The sequence below is a fragment of the Meles meles genome, chromosome 13 (genome assembly GCF_922984935.1).
Source record: "Meles meles chromosome 13, mMelMel3.1 paternal haplotype, whole genome shotgun sequence".
Classification (NCBI taxonomy): Eukaryota; Metazoa; Chordata; class Mammalia; order Carnivora; family Mustelidae; genus Meles; species Meles meles.
Window position 1 is genome coordinate 68643947 of NC_060078.1, and position 22515 is coordinate 68666461.

Here is a 22515-nt window from a genome sequence, read left to right on the forward strand (position 1 = left end):
CAGTGTTCAAAGACCAAATCTCATTCACGTTCTCTGCAGAACTTCCTCTTCAGAGCCTGTAGCAACATATAAATGGAACATCTGGCCAGGAAGCCAAATGGAGAGTATGACACATGACTGCTAAGTCTATACACACACACACACACGCAATGGATGTGTACGTGTATAGGAGTGTTTATTGGTTCCACACCCAACCTCATGCCGGGTGCTGTGACATGAAACAGAACACGGAATTCCTGCCTTCAAAATAATCATGAGGCAGCAAGGACATCAGATGAGCAATTGTGTAGACAATTAGGACACAAGGTGGTAGGAGCAAGGAGAGCATAATTGAGGCGAATGGAGCAGCGGGGCAAGACAGAAGAAATTAAGTGATTTATGCCGACTTGCCAGCAACATGAATATCTGAACCACACCATATATATAACAACAGTTTCTTTAAAAGCATTTCCGGGAGCTTAACAATAGCTTAATTTGTGAGAAGTAATAATAATAAATTATAGATTATATTATTTTACAACATTTATTGTATATCAATCATGTGATATAATTGTAATAATATGTAGTATATGAATATGAATAATATATTAGTAAATAATGTTCATTTTATATTTGTATGTTATTATTAAATAGTATTTGATTCTTTTTTTTAAATATTATTTGATTCTACCTGAGACATCGTCATGCTTTACCACGAGCCTGCCCATCACGTTCACTTTTTTTTTTTAATTTGTTAGAGAGAGAAAGCACAAGTAGGCAGAGAGGCTGGCAGAGAGAGGGGGGAAGCAGGCTCCCTGCTGAGTGGAGAGCCCGAGGCGGGGCTCGATCCCAGGACTCTGAGACCTTGACTTGAGTCGAAGGCAGCGGCTTAACCCGCTGAGCCACCCAGGCACCCATATCACGTTCACTCTTGACAACAGCTAGCCAGAGCAGACATTATCTCTATTTGACAGATGAGGAAACTAAACCTGAGGTTTATCAGATTTCAGAGGTGGAAGAGATCTTGGAGGTCCTTTCATCCAGCTTTCTCATTCTGCATGAAAAGAGGGCTGACCAGCTTCCGGTCCCACAGGAGATAAGCAGTGGCTGTGGCACCTGGTCTTCTAATTCTTCTAGGTCAGCGAGTTTTTCACGCCACCGCCCTGCCTGCAGCCTCAGTGTGTTCAAAGAAACTACAGAGGGGCACTTGGGTGGCTCAGGCAGCTGAGCGTCTGCCTTTGGCTCAGGTCATGATCCCAGGTCCTGGGATGGAGCCCCGCGTCAGGATCCCTGCTCACTGCTCCCCCCAACCCCTACTAGTGCCCTCTTTCTCTCTCTCTCAAATTCTCAAATATATAAATAAAATCTTTCCAAAAGGAAGGAAGGAAGGAAGGAACTAACTACAGAGAATATGCATTTCTTTCTTTAGAAGTGTTGTCGAAACCAGTCCTACATGCTGGTTTATAAGCACACACAGGTATAGAAAAGTCTCTTATTTTTATACTTTTTCTTATTGAGAGAGACACAGACAGACAGATATATAGATAGACACACACATGACACATGGATGTCCTTAGGGAGATGGAGGAATTAGATTGGGCAGAGTCTCAAAGGGGACTTTGATTTTGTATAATTTTGTGTGTGTTTTTTTTTAGAAAAATATATCAGGCAAAAATGACCATAATCATGGCATTTGTTAATTTGGGGCAATGAGCAGGTAATAAACTTGTAAAGATTTGTTATATTCTTCATATTTTTATAGCTTTTAAAGTTCAAAACAAAAAAAAAGTGAATATTAAAAATAAGTTACCACCGGCAGTACTATTGTTTTATAAAACATTTTATTTATTTATTTATTTATTTATTTATATTTATTTTCTGGGGAGGGCAGATGGAGAGGATCTTAAGCAGGCTCCATGCGCAGCATGTGAGCCCAACTCGAGGCTCCGTCTCACAACTCCGAGATCACGACCTGGGCCAAAATCAAGAGTCGGACACTTTCCCAACAGAGCCACCCAGGCTCCCCTTGTTTTATAAAATAAAAGATATTTTACAGAAAGTAAATTGATACAGAAGAAGGAAAAGAAAAAAAAGGAATGCATGGTTCTTGGTGGATATGTCCATGTTAATTCTGCTCTGCGGTAAGTCTTCCCCGTCCTGATGCTAGCAGAGTGTGTGTTCTTGGCTCTGCATTTGCGGCATTATCAGCTCTCCTTTGCGCATTTGATCACTTCTGATAACTCCACCAGGAAAGGCAGGCCTCTCTTGTCAGTTATGGAGCAGCTAGCTGCCCTTTGGTGACTGCACATCCCCTGGTTTAGAGAATCTTATTCTGACTGAAGGAACGTGGAACAGAGTACCGTGGAGTACCACATCTTAGATTGTTAACCAAACTTATTGTGGCAATCATTTCATAATACCTACATATCACACCATTACATTGTACATCTTAAACTTAGACAATGTTACTATCAATAAAGCTGGTGGGGCACCTGGCTGGCTCAGTCAGAAGAGCGTGTGACTTTTGATCTTGGGGTGGTGAGTACAAGCCCTATGTTGGGTGCAGAAATTACTTAAATAAATAAAAAACATAAAGAATATATCAGTAGAGCTGGGGAAAAAATGAAATACTGTGACAAATTGGGAGAAAAACCACAAAATAAAGAAATTTCTTTATATTTTAGTATCTTTAAAGAAACAAAACAAAGCCCCTGCAAAACAAATCACATCAAAAGAAATAGAGCTAGGAATGTGGTTTGAGAAGTTCTGTTTAGTGAATATGTAAGCCGAGGGTAGAATCCTGGCCTTAGAGTAAACAGACCCTCATTCAAGTCCCTTATTGGCTGACTGTCTTCAGATGCTTTACTAGACCTTTCTTGGTCTCAGTCTTTATAACTAAACTGGAAATGAGCATAACTGACATAACTTCCCATTTGATTATCCTGGAAATCAGATAGTTAATGAAGTGTAAACACTGATTAGTACTTTAACTGCTATAAACTTTGGGGTAAATACCCAATAGTGCAATTGCTAGATCGTAGGGTAGCTCTATTTTCAACTTTTTGAGGAACCTCCATACTGTTTTCCAGAGTGGCTGCACCAACTTACATTCCCACCAACAGTGTAGGAGGGTTCCCCTTTCTCCACATCCTTGTCAACACCTGTTGTTTCTTTGCATGTTAATTTTAGCCATTCTGACTGGTGTGAGGTGATATCTCATTGTGGTTTTGATTTGTATTTCCTTGATGCCGAGTGATGTGGAGCACTTTTTCATGTGTCTGTTGGCCATTTGGATGTCTTCTTTGCAGAAATGTCTGTTCCTGTCTTCTGCCCATTTCTTGATTGGATTGTTTGTTCTTTGGGTGTTGAGTTTAATAAGTTCTTTTTTTTTTTAAAGATTTTATTTATTTATTTGTCAGAGAGAGAGAGAGTGAGCGAGCACAGGCAGACAGAGTGGTAGGTAGAGGCAGGGAGCCAGAGGTGGGACTCGATTCCAGGACACTGGGATCATGACCTGAGCCAAAGGCAGACGCTTAACTAACTGAGCCACCCCGCGTCCCTGATAAGTTCTTTATAGATTTTTGTCACTAGCCCTTTGTCTGATATGTTACTTGCCAATATCTTCTCCCATTCTGTTGGCTGTCTTTTGGTTTTATTGACTGTTTCCTTTGCTGTGCAAAAGCTTTTGATCTTGATGAAATCCCAATAGTTCATTTTTGCCCTTGCTTCCCTTGCCTTTGTCGATGTTTCTAGGAAGAAGTTGCTGCAGCTGAGGTCTAAGAGTTGCTGCCTGTGTTCTCCTCAAGGATTTTGATGGATTCCTGTCTCACATTGAGGTCCTTCATCCATTTGGAGTCTATTTTTGTCTGTGGTGTAAGAAAGTGACCCAGCTTCATTCTTCTGCATGTGGCTGTCCAATTTTCCCAATGCCATTTGTTGAAGAGGCTGTCTTTTTTCCATTGGACATTCTTCCCTGCTTTGTCGAAGGTTAGGTGACCATGGAGTTGAGGGTCCATTTTGGGGCCCTCTATTCTGTTCCATTGATCTGTGTGTCTGTTTTTGTGCCAGTACCATACTGTGTTGATGATTGCAGCTTTGTAATAGAGCTTGAAGTCTGGAACTGTGATGCCACCAGCTTTGGTTTTCTTTTTCAACATTCCTCTGGCTGTATGGGTTTTTTTTCTGGTTCCATATAAATTTTAGAAGTGTTTGCTCCATTTCTTTGAGAAAAGTTGATGGTATTTTGATAGGGATTGCATTAAATGTGTAGATTGCTCTAGGTGACATAGACATTTTCCCAATATTTGTTCTTCCAATCCATGAGCATGGAACATTTTTCCATTTCTTTGTGTCTTCCTAACCAAACTATGGAAAGAGCCTAGATGTCTATCAACAGATGAATTGATAAAGAAGAGGTGGTATATATATGTGTATACACACACACATACACATATACACAAAATGGAATATTATGCAGCTATCAAGAAACCCAAAATCTTGCCATTTGCAACAACGTAGATGGAACCAGAGGCTATTATGCTAAGCAAAATAAGTCAATTTGAGGAAGACAATTACCATATGATCTCACTGATTTGAGGAATTTGAGAAGACAGAGGATCATAGGGGAAGAGAGGGAAAATGAAACAAGATGAAACCAGAGAGGAAGGCAAGCCGTAAGTGACTCTTAATCTCAAGAAACAAACTGAGGGTTGCTGGAGGGGCGAGGGTGGGCGGTGTGGATGGACATTGGGTATGTGCTATGGTGAGAGCTGTGAATTGTGTAAGACTGATGAATCACAGACCTGTACCCCTGAAACAAATAATACATCATATGTTAATTTAAAAATGAAAAAAAAATTTAACTAAAGAAAATACTTCAACTAAAAACACACGACAGAAGAGAGATGGTAAGACCATCATTTTTGTTATGAACGCCTGCAAGAGGCACCATGGTAATGTGAATCATCCCGTGGTAATGTCATAGCTAAAGCCCACACATGGGATAATGCCAGCATTGACCCAGTCATCTTGAAATTAAACACGGAGCCCTCACTAGTGATAATCCAGTAGCCCTATTGTTGCTAAGCAGATAGCACTATCAAAAAAATAAGTGTGACCGCCCTCTTCTCCTTACGAAGGAGAAGACTTGGCAGGAATGTTGACGGGGATGTGTGCCACCGAAAGAGCTTCATTAGCCCTGAATGATGAGGCGACGTGGACTCCAGTCCCTGCTCTCCTCTAGTTAGCTGTGTGACTTGGAGTGATTCACATATTACACCAACTTCACGAAGTTCCACTTTTTTTCCCTGTGTAGAATGAGTGGGTTAAACATAAGTGATCTCTAAGGCCTCTTCTTGCACTTAACGTTTGTGATAATTAGCTAGAATTTGAGCCTTAGCTCTGATATTACTGCGGTATCATCATTTTCATCTTTGTAACCTGGCCTTCAGGGACTGTTTCTGTGGCTCACATCCTGACCTAGCTTCTAAGAGCATTATGGTAGAGTTAAGAATTCATGATTTGAAGTTCAGCTCCCAGGAGACAAGGGAAAGGCAAGGACTCAGCAATGACCTGACCCGAGCCACTGCGCTTTATTTGATTTGACCACATGATGAAGGTGTGACCAAACCTGGAAAACATTCTCTTCCCTGGTCATGAGCTCTCTTGCCTGGATTATATTTTATATCTCAGCACGTAAGAAGAAACGACACCTTCATTGCTTGACCAGGAAAGGGAATTGAGTCAAACTGGAAGTGAATTTAAATTCCCGGGAGATTATCTTGAAAGATACTGTACTTAACTGCAAAGATGACCATTCTGGTTGACTTAGGCACTCCAGTGCTCTGGGCTATAGTTCTTGGCTTCTGCTTCCTGGTGGCTGAGCATTACCAGGGAAAACCTTGCTGTGAGTCCACACACATTCATACTGCTGAACTTCATTCAGCTGCATCCTTGTCGTTAACCCACAGCCCTTTAAGTCTGTTGCTGACTACTTACCAGGTCACCGAACAGCTGCTGTAACTCTCTCCATTCCCCCCAAGTCCCAATCCGCACTCCTGCTTTCTCCTCTCTCAGCAGGCATCCACCCTTATTATTATTCCCCTTCCATCCATTTGAACATCTCTTTGCGTTTCCCTCTTCCGTCCCTATCTGTCTCTAAGGCAGATTTGTCTCTCTGCCCAGGCAGAGCCCACCTGCCATTTGCACTGATGATAATGATGACGGTGATGGTGATGGTCATGCTCATGGTGATGGTATTGGCAATAGTAATACTGATGAGAACAGTCGTGGGGATAGTGAAGGTAACGGTGAGAACAATGGGGATAGTAATGGTAATGGGGACAGTAATGGCGATAGTGACGGTGATGGTCATGGTCATGGTGTTAGTAATGGCGACGGTAATAGTAATGGTCACAGCAATCACGATGATCATAGTAATGGTGATCGTAATGGCTATAGTGATGGTGGTTGCTAATGGTTATGGTAAGGTTGATAGTCATGGTCATGGTAATGGTGATAGTGATGGTCATGGTTATGGCGATGGTAAAAAGACTAGTAGTAGAAATGGTCACTGTGACATTGCTCGGTGAATGCTTAATGTGTGCTAGGAACCATGCAGAACGATTTACGTACACCCTGTCATTTAACCCTCAAGAAAAGCCTATAGCTTAGATGCAGCTATCCCTGCTTTAATGACGAGGACCCTGAGGCTGAGAGAGGATAAGTATTTGCCACCATCTCCAGCCTACAAGTAGCAAACTGGAATTCACACCCATCTTGATGCCAACTTGGAAACCTGTGCCCTTAGCCTCTGGGCCGTGCTGCTTCCCATCCCCGCCCCCATCTGGGGTGCAGAGCACAATCACATTGATATGGCTGGTACTCCGTAAATGTAGCGGAACTGATTTTAACGCGTCCTACCCTGAATCCTAGTGGCGATGAGCTTACCTCCAAGGACTTGAGTCTCGAATACCACTTCCTCTGTGGAGGAATGTTTTCAGAAAGGGAGGGTGTGTTGTACTCACAGGAAATGTTCTCTTTCTAATAACGTTCCAGACTATGCCACGCCCAGCCCTGTGTGCAGCACTGCGCAGTTTGCAGAGGGATCCGACAATGCTTTACTTAACCCCACGTCAGTCCTCGTAATGTGACCAAGACAAGATTGTGACCTCTTTTTATAGATGAGGACACCGAGGCTCAGAGAGGTAGAGTCTGTCATCCACTGTGACACGGACGACAAGCCTCTAGTTAGGTCAAGAACCCACAATGCCCGATTTTCCTACCCCCGATTCATGCAGGGCAGCCTGCAGCCCAACCGTCGCCGGCTGTGTACACGGGAAGGAAGACCAAGAACCATTGTGTCTTTAATGAGGATCCTTTTCTTCCAGGGCGGTAACTCATGCCCTTTTTAAAGTCAGTTCTTAGTATACCCAAACTGGCCTGTTCCGTGTGAAACGAATGGTGTTAGTTAGAAATTGTCCCCAGGTGAGGGCCACAAGGCATTAACATCCCCTGCTCACAGGAGCCCCTGTAGGGCCAGAGCAGGATCTCCATACCTGGAAGCAGGTTATCAGGCAGCCTGTCCCCTTGTGGGGGACTTTTCTTCTGCATCCCATTCACACCTGGCCTAGAGACCAGGATATGGGGCTCTTATTTCAGAAAGGGTGGGGGAGCATTCTGTGTCCCAAACCTCCAAGAAGCAGGTATCTCTGGTCAGCAGAGAGTCACAGCAAAGTGACTGCCTGAGTTTCCACTGCTGCTGGGGCCTTCCGGTTAGGGCACTGTGTAGAGGAGACTGGAGGGTAACAGGGAACTCTCGAGTCAGTGGGAGGCCGTCGTGGGGAGCCATCTGAATTAGAAGCAGATGGTTCAGGTAGGTCGGCCTTCTTATGACATTATTATTTTCATGAAGCAAATAAAGGAAGTGCATTGATTCATGTACAGAAATGTCCAAGCAGAGGCAGGGGATGCTGGTTCAAGTCCTCCCCAGGAGGTCATTCTGAAGCTGCCTGTGCTGCTGTCTTTGGGCAGTGCCTTTGGGCGAGCTTTGTTCTCAAGCAGCCTCTCCTTAAACGCTGGTTTAAATTCAACCAGCTTAGCAACCCACTCATGGCAGGACCAAAGACTGTCTCTCTCCCAGTTGCGCCAACAGAGTGTCAAGGAGTGTCCATCCCTGAGCCAGTCACCGTGGCCAGCAGGCTCTGGTTGGCTGGGCTTGTGTCACATTTCACATTGGATGAGGTTACTGTCCCATTTGATAGATGAGAAAATTCTGAGTGTTGGAAAAATTAAGTGACGTTTCCCCATCATACAACCGGTAAGAGGCAGGTAGGTGGAAGCCTGGGTCTCTGACCACAGTTTACCCTACAGCTGCCTTTTGCTGATAGCTGATGCATCTTTGCTCTGTAGGTGGCCTAATAAGTCTGGAATGTTTGTCCTTGTTTCAAGTTCAGGGACAGCCCTTGAGACGGCCTTTTCTTTCGTTGGTTGCATTTCTCTAAAACGTCTGAGGCTTGAACACCCCACCCCTACCCTGGGCCTTACGGTCTCTGCTCGCTGGTGTCAGCACACTGATCACCCTCTGGGGCGATCTGGCTCCCCTGTGCTCTCCGGAAGATTTCCCTTTGCTTATCTCTGTGTTCCCATCACCTAGCAACTTTGCCTGGTGCCTAATAGATGCTCAGTCCACGTGGACCAAATGAACAAACACATGAATGCCCGTTCTGTTTCTGAGCAGAGGCCCCACAGCTCCTGCCTGTGTATTGGGTGCCCTACCCTCTTTCAGAACCGGACTGGGTACATCACGAAAATCTTGCTGAGTTTCCAGCACCGTGCCTGTCTCAAACCAAGGAAAGACACTGCCTCCCTCCTTGTGCCCAAATACGAATCCATCATTGCAGCCTGCTTGGGACTCAGAATAAAATATGAAAGAGCTTTGGGACAAGTAATGAGCTCTGGGACAAATAATGAGCATTTTCAAGCCAAGACAGCTGTTTCATTCTCCGGTGAATACAGTATGTTGCACATCCTTTCAACACTACAGAATTAAACCATTAGAAGTAGTTTTCATCTGGATTTCATGAATATCGTGGCATTCTAAAGGCAACCAGTTCTCCTTTATGTTATATTTGATTTTGAGAACTCTTGAGAGAAATGCTGCTTTAATTAAAAAATGCTGTCTAAGTGAGCAGGGAAGCAGAGTTTTTAATGTAATTATGCACGGAGAATTCTTTGTAACAATTAATGGCTCAGAAAGGCAACCCTGGCGCCAGGGCAGTGGGGGTTGGCGGGGGGGGGGGGGGGGGGGGGGGGCGGGAGCAGTTAGCCTTGCAGAGGCCTGGGTGAGTCACAGGGGCTGTGCTGAGTGATAAGCTGTTCCAGCTCCCTGCCAGATACCCAGGCAGCAGAACTCGCTAGGAGGCACACCCGCCTCCTCGGTTCACGCTTCCCCTTCTTGGCTGCAAACGGTGCCACTGCACAGTTTAAGGAGAAGAAATGCAGCAGGTGCAGAGAACTTTGCCTCTACCCCCTCCCCAGACAAGGGGGCCTCCCTGCTACCACGTCCAGAGTTGTGGGGATTCCAGAAGGGGGACTGCACGTTGCATCGCCCTGGTGCTCAGTGAGAGTATGTTACCAGTATGTCAAAAGTAGTCAGGAGCAGAGCAGAGAGAGAAATATGGGTGGAGATGATAATTTGGTGATGAAATAGATAGTTCTGGGGCTTAGCTAGGGCTTTTGGAGGCAGTGCTATTCTGTCAGGCACGAGAAGCTGGTTTGGATGATCTGGGCTCTCACTAACGATTTGCTGCCACCCAGCTGTGTGGCTCTGGGCAAGTCACTTTCTCTCCTTGTTGGGGGGTGGGGGTGCGAGAGGATGATTTGATCCCTAAATGATTCCTGCAGTTCAAAGATTTCCCAGGTTGCCACTCATCCATCTGGGTTAAAGAAAGCTGACTTTGAAAAGGAGGAAACGTCTGGGTTTTGCTGGCTTCTGCCAAGGTTCCCAGAGAATGTTGGGACAACCAGTCAGAAGGTCTGTTTCCTGGGCCCCCGGGCTGAGTCTATACCAATAAGATCCAACCAATACCCCCACACCATCACTGCCACTCTGAGACAAAGCCTCTCTTGCATCTAATTTTCTTGCTGGATTATGTTAGTTTCCTATTGCTTCTGGAACCTAGTACTAGAAATTGAGGGGCTCATGACAACGCAACTTTCTTATTTTATAGTTCTGGAAGTCAGAAATCCAAAATCAGTCTCACTGAGGCAAAGTCAGGGTGTCAGCTGGGCTGGTTCCTTCTCGAGACTTTAGGGGAAATTCATTTCCTTGACTTTTCCAGTTTCTGGAGAGTGCCTGCATTTCCTTGGCTCATGGCCCCTTCCTCTCAGAGCCCAGCATTGCATCTGTTTTCGTCTCAGACCTCTGCTTCCGTCCACATATCTTCTCTCTCTGACTCTGATCCTCCTGCCTCCATTTTTAAGGATGCTTGTGATGACATTGGGCCCACCCAGATAATCCAGGATAATTTCTCCATCTCACAATCCTTAATTTAATCACATCTGCAAAGTCCCCTTTACCATGTATGGTTACATTTACAGGTTCTGGGGATGAGGATTGGATTAGCTTGGGAGGTGGTCATTATTCAGCCTACCGTAGGGATTATTCATTCAATTTCAAAACCTAGACTTGGGCACGGAGAAGGATGTATTGGAACTCCTGCTTTGGAATGGGGAATGGTAGGTACTCTTCGAGGCAAATGACTCTGTACCTGATTGGGGTTTGAGCTGTACACAACAACAAAATCCATCTTCTTCCTGGGTATATATACATTCTTCTTTTTGAACTGTTAGAGGGTTTTTATCCACAGAGATGTCTACTTCTCACATGAGTGGTCCACATCTTAAAGAGCCTCCAGGTTCTGATGACCCATGTCTACTATCTTCCTTCTTCATTCCCTTCACCGAGGTTACTGAGTGACTGCCAGGTACCAGACAGCATGGGAGGAGGATGGGAGAATCCCCATGCCTCGCCCTGTTCCCTTGTGAAGCTTATGTCTGGTAGAGGGAGAAAGGTACATTAGCAATTATTTTTAACACAAAGCAGGATGTGCTAAGTGAGGTAACAGTGACAAACGGAGGTAGCAGGAATACAAGAAGGCGACATTAGTTCTAACCCCTAGGGATCTCATAGTTTGGGGCTTAGAAATATGATTGCTATATGCACCTGACTTTCAGGTCTTTAACTCTTGTAGCCTAAGGATTTTAGGGCTTGCTTCCTCCCTCCCTCCCTATCACATCCATTCCCTCCCTCCCTCTTCCCTTCCCTCCCTCCTTCTCTCTCTCTCTCTTTTTCCTACATACCTTCCTTCCTTTTTTCCTTCTCTTTCTTTCTCTTAAATAGGGTAATGTGTTCTCCTTTTTAAGGAGCTTTGATTCAAAAGAGGCACCTAACCCTCATGATTCATGCGGAATCACTTCCACTCAAAGTTGGTGAAAGCCAGGGACGATGTGAATTTGTGAGGCAAAGCAGAAGTTGGGAAGAAAATCTAGTGAGCCTTATTTCATTACTTCACGCTGCGTCTCAATGGGTGAACTTCTGTAACTTGCGCCGCACTCGAAGAGCGCTTTTTTCTCGTGGCTGACCTACAAACACCCGGCGAGGTTGGCTTTCCTAGTTGGAAAGACAGCTCTTCCTCGCATGTCCTTTCAGAGGTGAAGGGGAATCTCTTGCAAGAGCTCCTTCCAGCCCAGAACACAGTTTTAGAAAATACAGCTGACTTCTCTGGGGGAAAACAAAACCAATCTTGCCTTACCCTGGTCATGGAAACGAAGTTGGCACCTCATTATCGCCTTGTCAGCGGGGACAGGCTGTGTTGCGGACAAACCTGGTAGGAAGGTTTGGCCCTGTGTGGGCAGGGTTTTCAGTTAAGCTTAATTGCTCTTCTAAAGCTCAGCTACTTAATACTACACAAGTAGAAATCTATCATCATACTCTTGCCTGCATAGACAATTAGTGCCTCCCTGGCTCTGCAGCTGCCATGATTTGCTTGGGACACACTGGGGCCCCAAGACTGGGCTGCAACCAGCACAACCACCGAGAGGAGGAAAGGTCTGTAACCACCTGTAACCCTGACTCCCCCAGCCCCCCAGCGTCTTAAAACACAGCCAAACTGTTCTGTCCTGGGAGCACAGAAGGGCTGCTGGCTGGGTGAAGGCAATGTCTCTTCGGTGACTTACGGAAAAGTCTTGATTTCTCACAGAATGGGAAAGAATCATTTAAAGTCGTTTTTATCTGGCTTTGAAATGTGTTTTGCACTGAGGGGTGAATGTTGGTGTGCCTGATGTTCTGAGAACTCACTTGAGACAAAGTGTCGCAGCAGCCCATGAAGAGAAGCTGTACCCAGGGAGGGCTGAGAAGCCACATACCCAACCACCGGTGGTCCCTTCTCTTCTTTTCAAAGCCCGGCTGGGGTTCAAATCCCACGCCTATATTCTGCAACAGTGAGTGTTCATAAGAAGGTCACCTCATCTTTCTGTGCTTTTGATTCTTGCCTTGCGAGATGGGGTGAGCATTTTCTCTCCAGTAGGACTGTTGGAGAGATCACAGGGGAGGACATAGGCTGAGCACTGGTCACACAGGAGCATCGCCACCCAGTAAATGTTAGGCTCTCTCCTACTCACCTTCCTCTCCACCGGGTATGCCCCACCTCTTCCCTGCCACCCACTGTTCCTCAGACCAATGCAAAATGCCATCCTAAGCAGAAGCTCTCTTTCCTCAAAGTGTCTCCAAAGTGGGAGAGCTGTGACATGCCCACACTTTCCATGTCTCCCCTTTTTTCCTCACTGGGCCCACCCCCAAGCCTCTCTCTCTTCTTTGTTTCATCAGACTCACTCTGTCTAGAGCCTGTGACAGTGAACACCTTGTCTGAAGGGTCCCAGCCTTGCAGTCTCTGCCCCAGACTCCCATAGGCATGCTGAAGGTAGAGCCTGGGCGGTCCGTGGTAACCCAGGTTCAAATGCTCAGTCTTGTTCTTCTTGTTAACGTTACCGTGACTGGGAATTCCAGTTCATCGACATCCCAAACACATTTCCCCGATTACACCCACTACCCAGAAGGGGAGTTGAAGACCCAGAAACTACAGTCTTATCAAACAGACCTGACAATAGTAGCCACATGTCCAGACTTTCTGGGATCATGCATCCTGGTTTTTGGTAGAGAAAACACCATAACCAACCAACAGAGGTCAGGCGTGAAAGGCACACGTCAGATGGAACACAGCCACAGTAAGCTTCCGTGAGAGCCCGCCACTGCCCACGACTTCAGGTTCAGACTTCACTTGGGACTTTTTTGGGTTATTCCTTATGCTGCTTGGATTTGAGAGTGGATTGAAGGGAGCTTGATTCCTGTTGCTTTTGGATGTGCAATGAGGATCGGGATGAAAATGTGTTTGGCACAAATATACACATAATTTACTCTGCATGTGAATTTGAAGCCTGCTCTTTTTTTTTGCTTAACATATAGAGTATATGGATTTGTTCATGTCACTAATTTGTTGTTGTTGTAAACAATGACCTTGCCAAATCCAAGATAGTAGCTACTGTCGGCAATGGTAGGGTGTGGCATGGATGGGGAGAGCAGAGACCGGGGGCATTTTAGTATGTTGGAATGTTTCCTGTTTTAACCTTGGTGTTGGGTACATTTTTTGGAATGTTTTAAATATTATATAATAAAGTAGAAATTTGCATCAATAGTAAATGATTCCTTGACATTTTATTATGTAGCTATATCATAATTTACTTTGTTGAAACCCCCTCCTAACCCCTGTTATCAGAAATTGGTCATTTTCAACTTTGGACTCTTAAATGATGTAGTATTATTAAACCTCTTTAGGCATCAAGTTTTGTCTGCATTTTAGCTCATTTTCTTAGGACAGATTTACAGAATTGAGTTACTAGGTCGGAGAGTGTAGCTGTAATGAGTGCGTATTATCAGGCTCTATTTTAACAAAGTTGCACGAGTTTAGACTAACACTAACAATGTGTCCACTCCGCTTTGTCTTATCAATACTGAATGCTGTTACTAAGAAAAAGTGTTGTTGGTTTTTTTGGGTTTTTTTTTTTTTTTTTGCTATTTTGCTAGAGAAAGATGTTTTTTTCTAATGGTTTTAACTTGTATCTCTGATTACCAGTGAGATTGACTGTTCTATCATAAAATAATTTTTCTATCGGAGTTTTTTTTTTTTTTTAAAGATGTTATTTATTTATTTATTTGACAGACAGAGATCACAAGTAGGCAGAGAGGCAGGCAGAGACAGAGGGAGAAGCAGGCTCCCTGTTGAGCAGAGAGCCCGACACGGGGCTGGATCCCAGGACCCTGGGAGCCAAAGGCAGAGGCTTTAACCCACTGAGCCACCCAGGTGCCCCTTCTATTGGAGTTTTGAACAAATTGGTGCATGTGTGAGTACAGGTTTTCTGCAGACTAGCTTGTATGTGGGGGTCAGTGTGGGTGGGTTTTAGAGGATGTGGGCGACCACGCGTACGTGAAGAAAGAGCCCCGTGCCCCCTGGTGAAGCTGGCTGTTGTATCTAGCCTTTTGTGTTTCTGCAGTGCCGCCAAGCTCCTGGACAAGAACCCGTTCTCGGTGGGTAACCCGAACCCTCTGCTTCCTTCACCTGCCAGCCTCCAGCTGGCTCAGCTGCAAGCCCAGCTCACCCTCCACCGGCTGAAGCTGGCACAGACAGCTGTCACCAACAACACTGCGGCCGCCACAGTCCTGAACCAAGTCCTCTCCAAAGTGGCCATGTCCCAGCCTCTCTTCAACCAGCTGAGGCATCCGTCTGTGATCAGTGCCCCCCACAGCCACACTGGGGTGCCCCAACATGCTGCAACTGTGCCCAGTGCCCGGTTTCCCTCTAATGCAATTGGCTTCTCGCCCCCCGGCCAGACACGAGGCCCGGGGCCCTCCGTGAACCTTCCCACCCAACCCCCCAACACCGTGGTGATGCATCCTTTCGGTGGAGTCATGCCTCAGACCCCCGCCCAGTCAGCGGTCATCTTGGGCATTGGCAAGACAGGGCCTGCTCCTGCTGCAGCAGGATTCTACGAGTATGGCAAGGCCAACTCGAGCCAGGCGTATGGCTCGGAAACAGACAGTCAGCCCAGCTTCCTGCCGGCCACGGCCTCTACCACAGGCAACATGACCTACGAAGGCCACTATAGCCACTCAGGGCAAGACGGCCAAGCTGCCTTTCCCAAGGACTTCTACGGACCCAGCTCCCAAGGGTCGCATGTGGCAGGTGGATTTGCGGCTGAGCAGGCCGGGGGCATGAAAGGCGAGGTAGGTCCGCTGCTGCAGGGTCCAAACAGCCAGTGGGAGAGCCCCCATGGATTCTCTGGCCAGAGCAAGCCCGATCTGACATCAGGCCCTAACCTGTGGCCTCCACCCCCCAGCCAGCCCTATGAGCTGTATGACCCCGAGGAGCCCACCCCTGACAGGACCTCTCCTTCCTTTGGGGGGCGGCTGAACAACAGCAAACAGGGTTTCAGCGGTGCCCGGCGGCGGGCCAAGGAGGAGCCGGCCCTGCTGTCCGTGCGGCCCCTGCAGGCTCATGAGCTGAATGACTTTCATGGTGTGGCCCCCCTGCACCTGCCCCACGTCTGTAGCATCTGCGACAAGAAGGTCTTTGATTTGAAGGTGAGTCCTCCAAGACAGCCCGGGAGCCACAGCTGGAGCCTGGGGGGGCTCACTCCCACAACCCAACGATAGCCACTCAAAAGCTAGGAACGGTTCCGGCTGGGGACTTGGGGGCAGGATTTTGCCATCAGTACTCTTGATCAAAATTAGAAATATTAGAACCCACATTTGTTTCAGAAATGTATCGGGACCACTCCCTTGCTTTAAGGCAAGTAACAGATCCTACCCAAGTTTATCGATGAGAAAGCTGCAGCCGAGTGGGGCTGACCGCACCCGTGTGACAGAGAAGGGACTCAGGAACTGGTCTCCTGCCTCCTTGAGGAGAGCTCTTCCTCTGGGGTATGCTCAGAGTACGTCATACTGAGTGTGGAAGGGAAGGAAAACGCTGGCAGAATTTTGGCTGAGGTCCAGAGAGCATGTCTCAGGTGAGACCGAGGGACATCACTGTAGAGCGCCTCAGTGTCCCATCTGCAAGACGGAGATGGAGCCTCATCACCCCTTCCCCGTGGTCATAAGATGCTTTGGGCCCCTGTAAGCAAAGGTCTATTATAGTGTAAATCCTCCCCCAAGATGTATTAAAGATGCAGTGAAATATTCCAGAGCAATAAGTACTAAAACAGCTAACGTATTAAATCCTTTCCGTGGGCCAGCAGTAACTCTGTGAGGCAGAGACTATTATTATCTCATTTTGCAGAAGAGGAAACTGAGGCCCAGATAGAGGAAAGGACTTGTCCAAGGCCCCATAGCGAGAGAGTGGCCCAGTAGAGATTTGAACCTGGGTCTGGCGCTCCCGGAACCTGGGTCACTTAAGCACTGGGCTGTGCAGCCCCTGTCTTCTCCCACTCAATCTGCAGAGCACCACGATCCCTGGGTAGTGGGAGTCATGCCACAGTGTCCTTCACCTCTGCTTGGGTCACACTGTGCAAGTTCATCCCTTCAACTCAGCGGGGGGAGGGATTGTGCAGGGGGTGCGGACCGACACCGGGAGGTGATGGCACATTTTGTCTCTCATAAGCTTTGCAGCTCACTGAGTCCACCTGCCAGATTTCCCGAACGGGTCAGAGAAGTGGGTGGGGTCTCTCTGAGGGACAAGGTGGGGGTGGAAGGTGGGAGGTGCCACGGGACCAAGGGTCCATTGGAAGGGGAGGAGGGCCTCTGGCTTGGGATTCTGGGCTCCTGTCCAAGATGGGTGCTGGATACGCGGGTCTGGTCGATGGCGTGGGGGCTGGACAGACGGGAAGGAGGGTGTGGGGAGGAGCCCGGGAGGGAGAGGGGTTGGCAAGGTTGGTTCGGTTGCTGGGCTCTGAGCCCCCTAGCCTGACGGGGAAGCCTGCACTCATCCCTTTCCTTCTCTTGGACTCAGTTCTACGTCGGTCACTTTTCCTTTCCTTCTGGTCTAGGACTGGGAGCTGCATGTGAAAGGGAAACTCCATGCTCAGAAATGCCTGGTCTTCTCGGAAAAGTGAGTGCTGGCCAGGAGAGCAGGTGCCTGCACACGCTCCGCAAACATTCCTGGAGCACCTGCGGCGTGTTCTATTCTAGGCGCTGGGGAAGCAGCAGAGAACAAAACCGGCAACACCCCGTCCTCAAGGAGCTTATGCTTAACGTGGGGTGCGGGTGGGGACAGACAGTAAAATAAACAATTGACTTACATAGCATCCCTGGTGGCAAATGCTAAGTTGAAGACAGCGTCCGGACAAGGCAGGAAGCCTGTGTGCACACGCATGTGCCCTCACGGGGGGCTGGTCCTTGCCTTTTAGGTGGGGTGTTTGGGGAAAGGCTTCTCTGAGGAGACCTCGGGGTGGGGGGTGGAATGAGCCCAGGGCTGTCTGGCAGACGACTACTCCTGGGGCAGAGGAAACTGCAAGTCTGAAGGTCCTGGTGTGGTCCTGGGATGCTCAGGTGACGTCAGTATGATGAGCGTGGGGTGCTGGGGTGAGGAGCCAGGGAAGGTGCCGGCCCCAGATTTGAGCTCCTGGGCTTCTTGTAAGGACATTCTGCTCTGAGAGTGACTGGATTATCAGAGAACCGAACAGAGGAGCAATGCTCTCTGGCTCAAGCAAGCAGGACCCTGGCTGTTGGGCTGAGAATAGGCAGGGGAGGGTCGACACAGCAGTACGCAGAGGGCTGGGGCCATCCAGGTGGAGAAGGGGCCATATGGCTGGGGATGTGAAGAGCAGAGTGGCCTTGAGTGTTTTGAACAAAGTACATCGGAAAGGCTTCCCTTTCTCATTCACAGTAGCCAATGGGTGGAACCAGCCCAAACGTCCACTGACCGATGAAGAGATGAACAAAATGAGGTCTGTCCAGACGTTGGAATATTTTTCAGCCTTGGAGAAAGGACCTCTGACCCATGTGATAGCATGGCCGAACCCGCGGACATTGTGCTCAGTGAAGGAACCCAGTCATAAAAGGACAAATACTGGACGATTCCCCTTACAGGAGGTAGCTCGATGAGTCAGGTTCACAGAGACAAAAAGCAGAATGGTGGTTGCCAGGGGCTCAAGGGAGGGAAAGTGGGGTGTTCGTTTTTAATGGGGGCAGCTTCCATTTTGCAAGATGAAGAGTTCTGGAGATGGATGGTGGTGATGGTCGCACAACAAGGTAAATGTGCTTAATGCCACTGACCTGTACACTTAGAAATTGTTAGGATGGTAAATTTTGTGTTATGTATATTTTATCACAATTTTAAAGATAATTTTATAGGGGCCCCGTTTTCTGGCACCTTCTTTTTTATTGTGTTAAAATTCACTTAAGAGTCATCATTTTAATCATTTTATTTTATATTTTTATTTTATTTATTTATTTAATTAATTAGTATGCTCCACGGCCAGCATGGAGCCCAGTGTATGGCTTGAACTCACGACCCTGAGATCAAACCTGAGCTGAAATCAAGAGTCAGATGTTTAACCGACTGAGCCACTTAGAAGCCCCCGTTTTAGCCATTTTAAAGTGTACAAGTGAGTGGTATTTAGCAGATTCATAAAGTTGTGCAAATACTTTCATTATGTAGTTCCTGAACATTTTCATCACCCCAAGCCCTATGCCCATTAAGTAGTCGTTCCCTTTTCCCCTCCCTTGTAGTCCCTGGCACCACTAACCTTTCTGTCTCTGTGGATTTGCCTCTTCTGGACACTTCATACAAATGGAATCATTTAATATATGGCCTTTTATTACTGACTTTTTTCACTTAGCAAAATATTTTCAGGGTTCACCTGTGGTGTAGCACATATAATCTTTTTATGCCTGAATAATATTCCATTGTAAGTATGTACCACATGTTGTTTATGTGTTCATCTTTTGGTCTATATTTGGGTTGTTTTTACCTTTTGGCTATTGTGAATAGTGCACTATAAGCGTTCGTGTACAAGTTTTTGTTTGAATGTCGGTTTTCAACTATTTTGGGCCTATGGCTAGGAATGGAATTTCTGGGTCATATGGCAATTCTTCATTTTACTTATTGAGTTCCTGGTTCCCCTTTCCCACCCCTCTCCAGCGCTGGTATCCGGTGTATACTTGGTTCAGCAGAGGGAACGCTGTGTTCCTCTCCTAACAGCACAGCTGTTTATAACCCTGCTGGGAACTCTGAAGGTGAGTAAGGCCCTTCAGGTCAGCAGCCTGAAGCAGAAACTAGCTTCCTAAAGCCTTAGGATGTCATGTCTTTAATAACTAGACTTCCCTGCCGATGTGCCCTATCCTTCCCTGCCTCCCATCTGTGTGTGTGTGTGTGTGTGTGTGTGTGTGTGTGTCTGGGTGGCAAATAGATCCCAAGACACTAAAATGTATTATTGGCCTACTGTCTAGGCTCTTACAGACATAAGGCTTTGTTGGTTATCAACATGCCCAGGGGTAAAAATTATACCAATCACTAAGCGATATATTAAGAGACTATTTTAATTTTTTTCTTCCAATTTATGTCATTATAATGACTTCTGAAGGTAAAGTCAACAACTAGGATTTCACACAGTTGGTGTAATTTATCATTTAGATTATGCCTCAAATCTCGGATCATCATATGCAGCCATTCCAGCAAGGTCATTTGCTCAGGCAAATCCCGCATTTCCTTCGGCTGCCCCTGGCACAAATGTGAGTACAGAAGCATTTTCTCCATTGTCATCGTCATTGTCAAAGCATTTGTATCACCTGGCTCTGCCTGGGTGTAGAGGTACACAGAGGAGGCTGGGATGAAGCTGGCGCATCGTGTAGTGCAGGAAAACGTGTCCCTTGGGCAGAGGCTGGCATCTGTTGAATTCAGCTAGTATTGAAACACATAGCTAAAAAACACTAACATACGTTATTAAAATCCAAAGCATGCCTAGACTTTCTAGCATTCGACATTGGTTTAGTGGGGGAAGGAAAAGGATGGAGCTTTTGTATATGTGTGTGTTTTTAAGACTTTTTGATATTTTATTCCAGTTGGTTATTTCCTATGAGTGGGTAAGTCTGAAAGTTGAACCCGAAAGAGAAACTGTGTTTGAAAGTAAGGACCGTGCAGTCATGTTATTTGTTGGCCCTTTGAGGAAGTAATTGCTTCTGTGAAGTCCTTTGTTTTTGGTTGTATTCTCGTTCCTCTCTCTGCAACCTGCTCTTCCGTCCCCCAAAGCTTTTTTCCTCCTTTTCCCACTGATGGTGACAGTTTCCTCTCCCTCTTGGTTTTGCTGTTTGCCCACCATGTGTAGCCTCTCCCCACTCCTCGCCCCCAAGCTGTTGGGCATCTCCTCTCCTGAGAACAAACACATGGAAGGAGGTGGGAAGCCCAGAACCAGACCAACTGTAAAACAGAATGTGTGTGGCCGGACTCTGCCAGAGGCTGCAGGTCCGTGTGTCTGTGGCCAGGCCTGTATTTCTTCCACTTTGTGATGTGAACAGCTGCAGCCCTTTTCTCTCCTCTCCTGCGACCCCCAATCACCAGCTCTGAGAGCAGACCTCCAGGTGCTGTCCCTTGCACGCTGCCTCGGGGTGTTCATGCAAAGCTGTGGGTGGGCGAGCTGAGAAGTGTCGTTGTTAGGCCCTGGGGGATGAGTGGATGGGGAGGCCTGCCTGGGCGCAGATTTCTATTTGTTTGTGTCTGTCCATGTGTGATGTTTAATGGGAGAAGCGCTCCAAGAGGGAGCTCTGGGCTCACAGCCCATGCACGTTTCGGTGAAAGAGAATTTTGTGGTTTCCCTCTCTGCCCTCTCTATGCCGAGGGCCACGCCGGGTCAGTGCAGCTTTGGGTCGGTCCCAGGAGAGCAGAATGGCTGGGTTCAGTGAGGAGACCTTTCATTTGTCTTTGACCTTGGGTCGGATGGGGGTGTAGGCAGTTCCCAGGGCCACCGCCACAGCGGGGCCTGCTTCCCACTGTGGATCATGGAGGCATGTCTGTGCCCACAACCTTGCTCTGAGATCTTAGCACCAGAAAAAAGGGACTGTGCCCAGATTGGGGAGGCTGGATTAGGTGGAAGATGGGCCAGGGGTCTGGGCAGAGAAAGGGAGACAGTGTCACCTGAGCCCCTCCTTTATAGAGGGGAAGAGGCTGAGTGGTGGAGGAGAAGCAAAAGCAGGAGGACCCCGTCCCCTCCTCCAGCGCTGATTGGTGTACTGGAAGCCCTCTTCTGTGGATGTGGAGCCAAGAGACCTAAGGTCGAGCCCTAGGCTGGAGCCCACCTGCTAAGGGGGCCGCCAGCAAGTCACTTTATTGCACTGAGGCTCCGTTTCCTTAAGTGGAGGCCATCACCCCACTAATAATGACTTTCCAAAGTAAAACAGCGTCATTTTTATCCAACTTGTGAAATTGATCATTTTGATGATGTCTCAAATCCTGGAACATCCACACCCTCCGAGCAGTCTCCTGGTGGGTGGTCAGAGCCAGTGGTGGGAGCGAGGCTGCACGGAGACCAGAGCTGTCATGGGGAATCACGCATGACTGGGAAGGACAGTGGCCCACGAACTGCGCATGTGTAATAAGTGACAAGGGCTGTGACTGAGCAACCAGTTCCTTTGAACCCTTTGTGGGGAACCAATCCCGTCCAAGGCGGAGCTATCACGGGACTGCCCCAGGGCTGGTGGCTGGCAGGGGGGAGGGGGGAAGAGTCTCATGACCTTGGGCAAGTCCCGTGCAGATCTGCATGGTAATTCCTGTGGTGGTGTCTGCCCCTTCTGAGGGACATTGCCAGGCTCCCATGAAAGCTCTCTACTTACGTGTGCGGTGGGCACAAGCGATCTGATGATTCGTATTGGTAATGACTCATGTTGATAATGATTCATGATAATTTGTGTCAATTACTGGAAGCTCTGAGTGCTGCTTCCTCCAAATGGCTGGAGAGGAGATTTCATCCAGCCTGAGCCTGAGGAGGGGCCACACAAGGAACACTTGGCTTTCTGCACTGGCACCCCGCAGAAGATGAGGACCCTAGACATTGATTTGCAGGCTCACGATGCTGACTGTAGCTAACATTCGTATAGTGCTTATTAGGTTCTTAGCATTTTCATATGTATTCGCTTATTTAATCCTCCAGACAACCCTGTGAGGTGAGGAAACTGAGTCATGGAGGGACTAAGTGCTTTGCAGAAAGTCACACAGCTGATAAGTGGAAGTGTTGGGATTTGGCCTGGCTCTAGAAAACTCTCTTGTGGTCACTGAGCCCTGCTGCCGGTCTTTGAGGGTCTCTGAGTTCTCTGCCTTGTTATACTTCTCTCTTTACTGAGCCCTTTCTTCCCCTCTCCTCTCACCCTCTCCACCCCCTCCCCATTTACACACCACATGCTGCTTAGGGGGATCTGAAGCTGCCTTGGGGATGGTAATGACTTCTTGGGCCTCAGCTAGCCATCCGCCATGGAGCAAGGTGAGGAGGCCAGTGAGA

General features: G+C 47.4%; 1 protein-coding gene across 1 annotated transcript in view; it reads left to right on the top strand.

Annotated features, from left to right (window-relative positions):
* The window catches only part of RBM20 (RNA binding motif protein 20), a 180722-nt gene that overhangs the window by 116673 nt on the left and 41534 nt on the right, over nt 1-22515 (top strand). The window contains exons 2-5 of the mRNA XM_046027448.1: nt 14587-15673; nt 17074-17135; nt 19170-19264; nt 19662-19759. Coding sequence (XP_045883404.1) covers nt 14587-15673; nt 17074-17135; nt 19170-19264; nt 19662-19759 — 1342 coding nt within the window. The remainder of the gene's footprint in view (nt 1-14586; nt 15674-17073; nt 17136-19169; nt 19265-19661; nt 19760-22515) is intronic.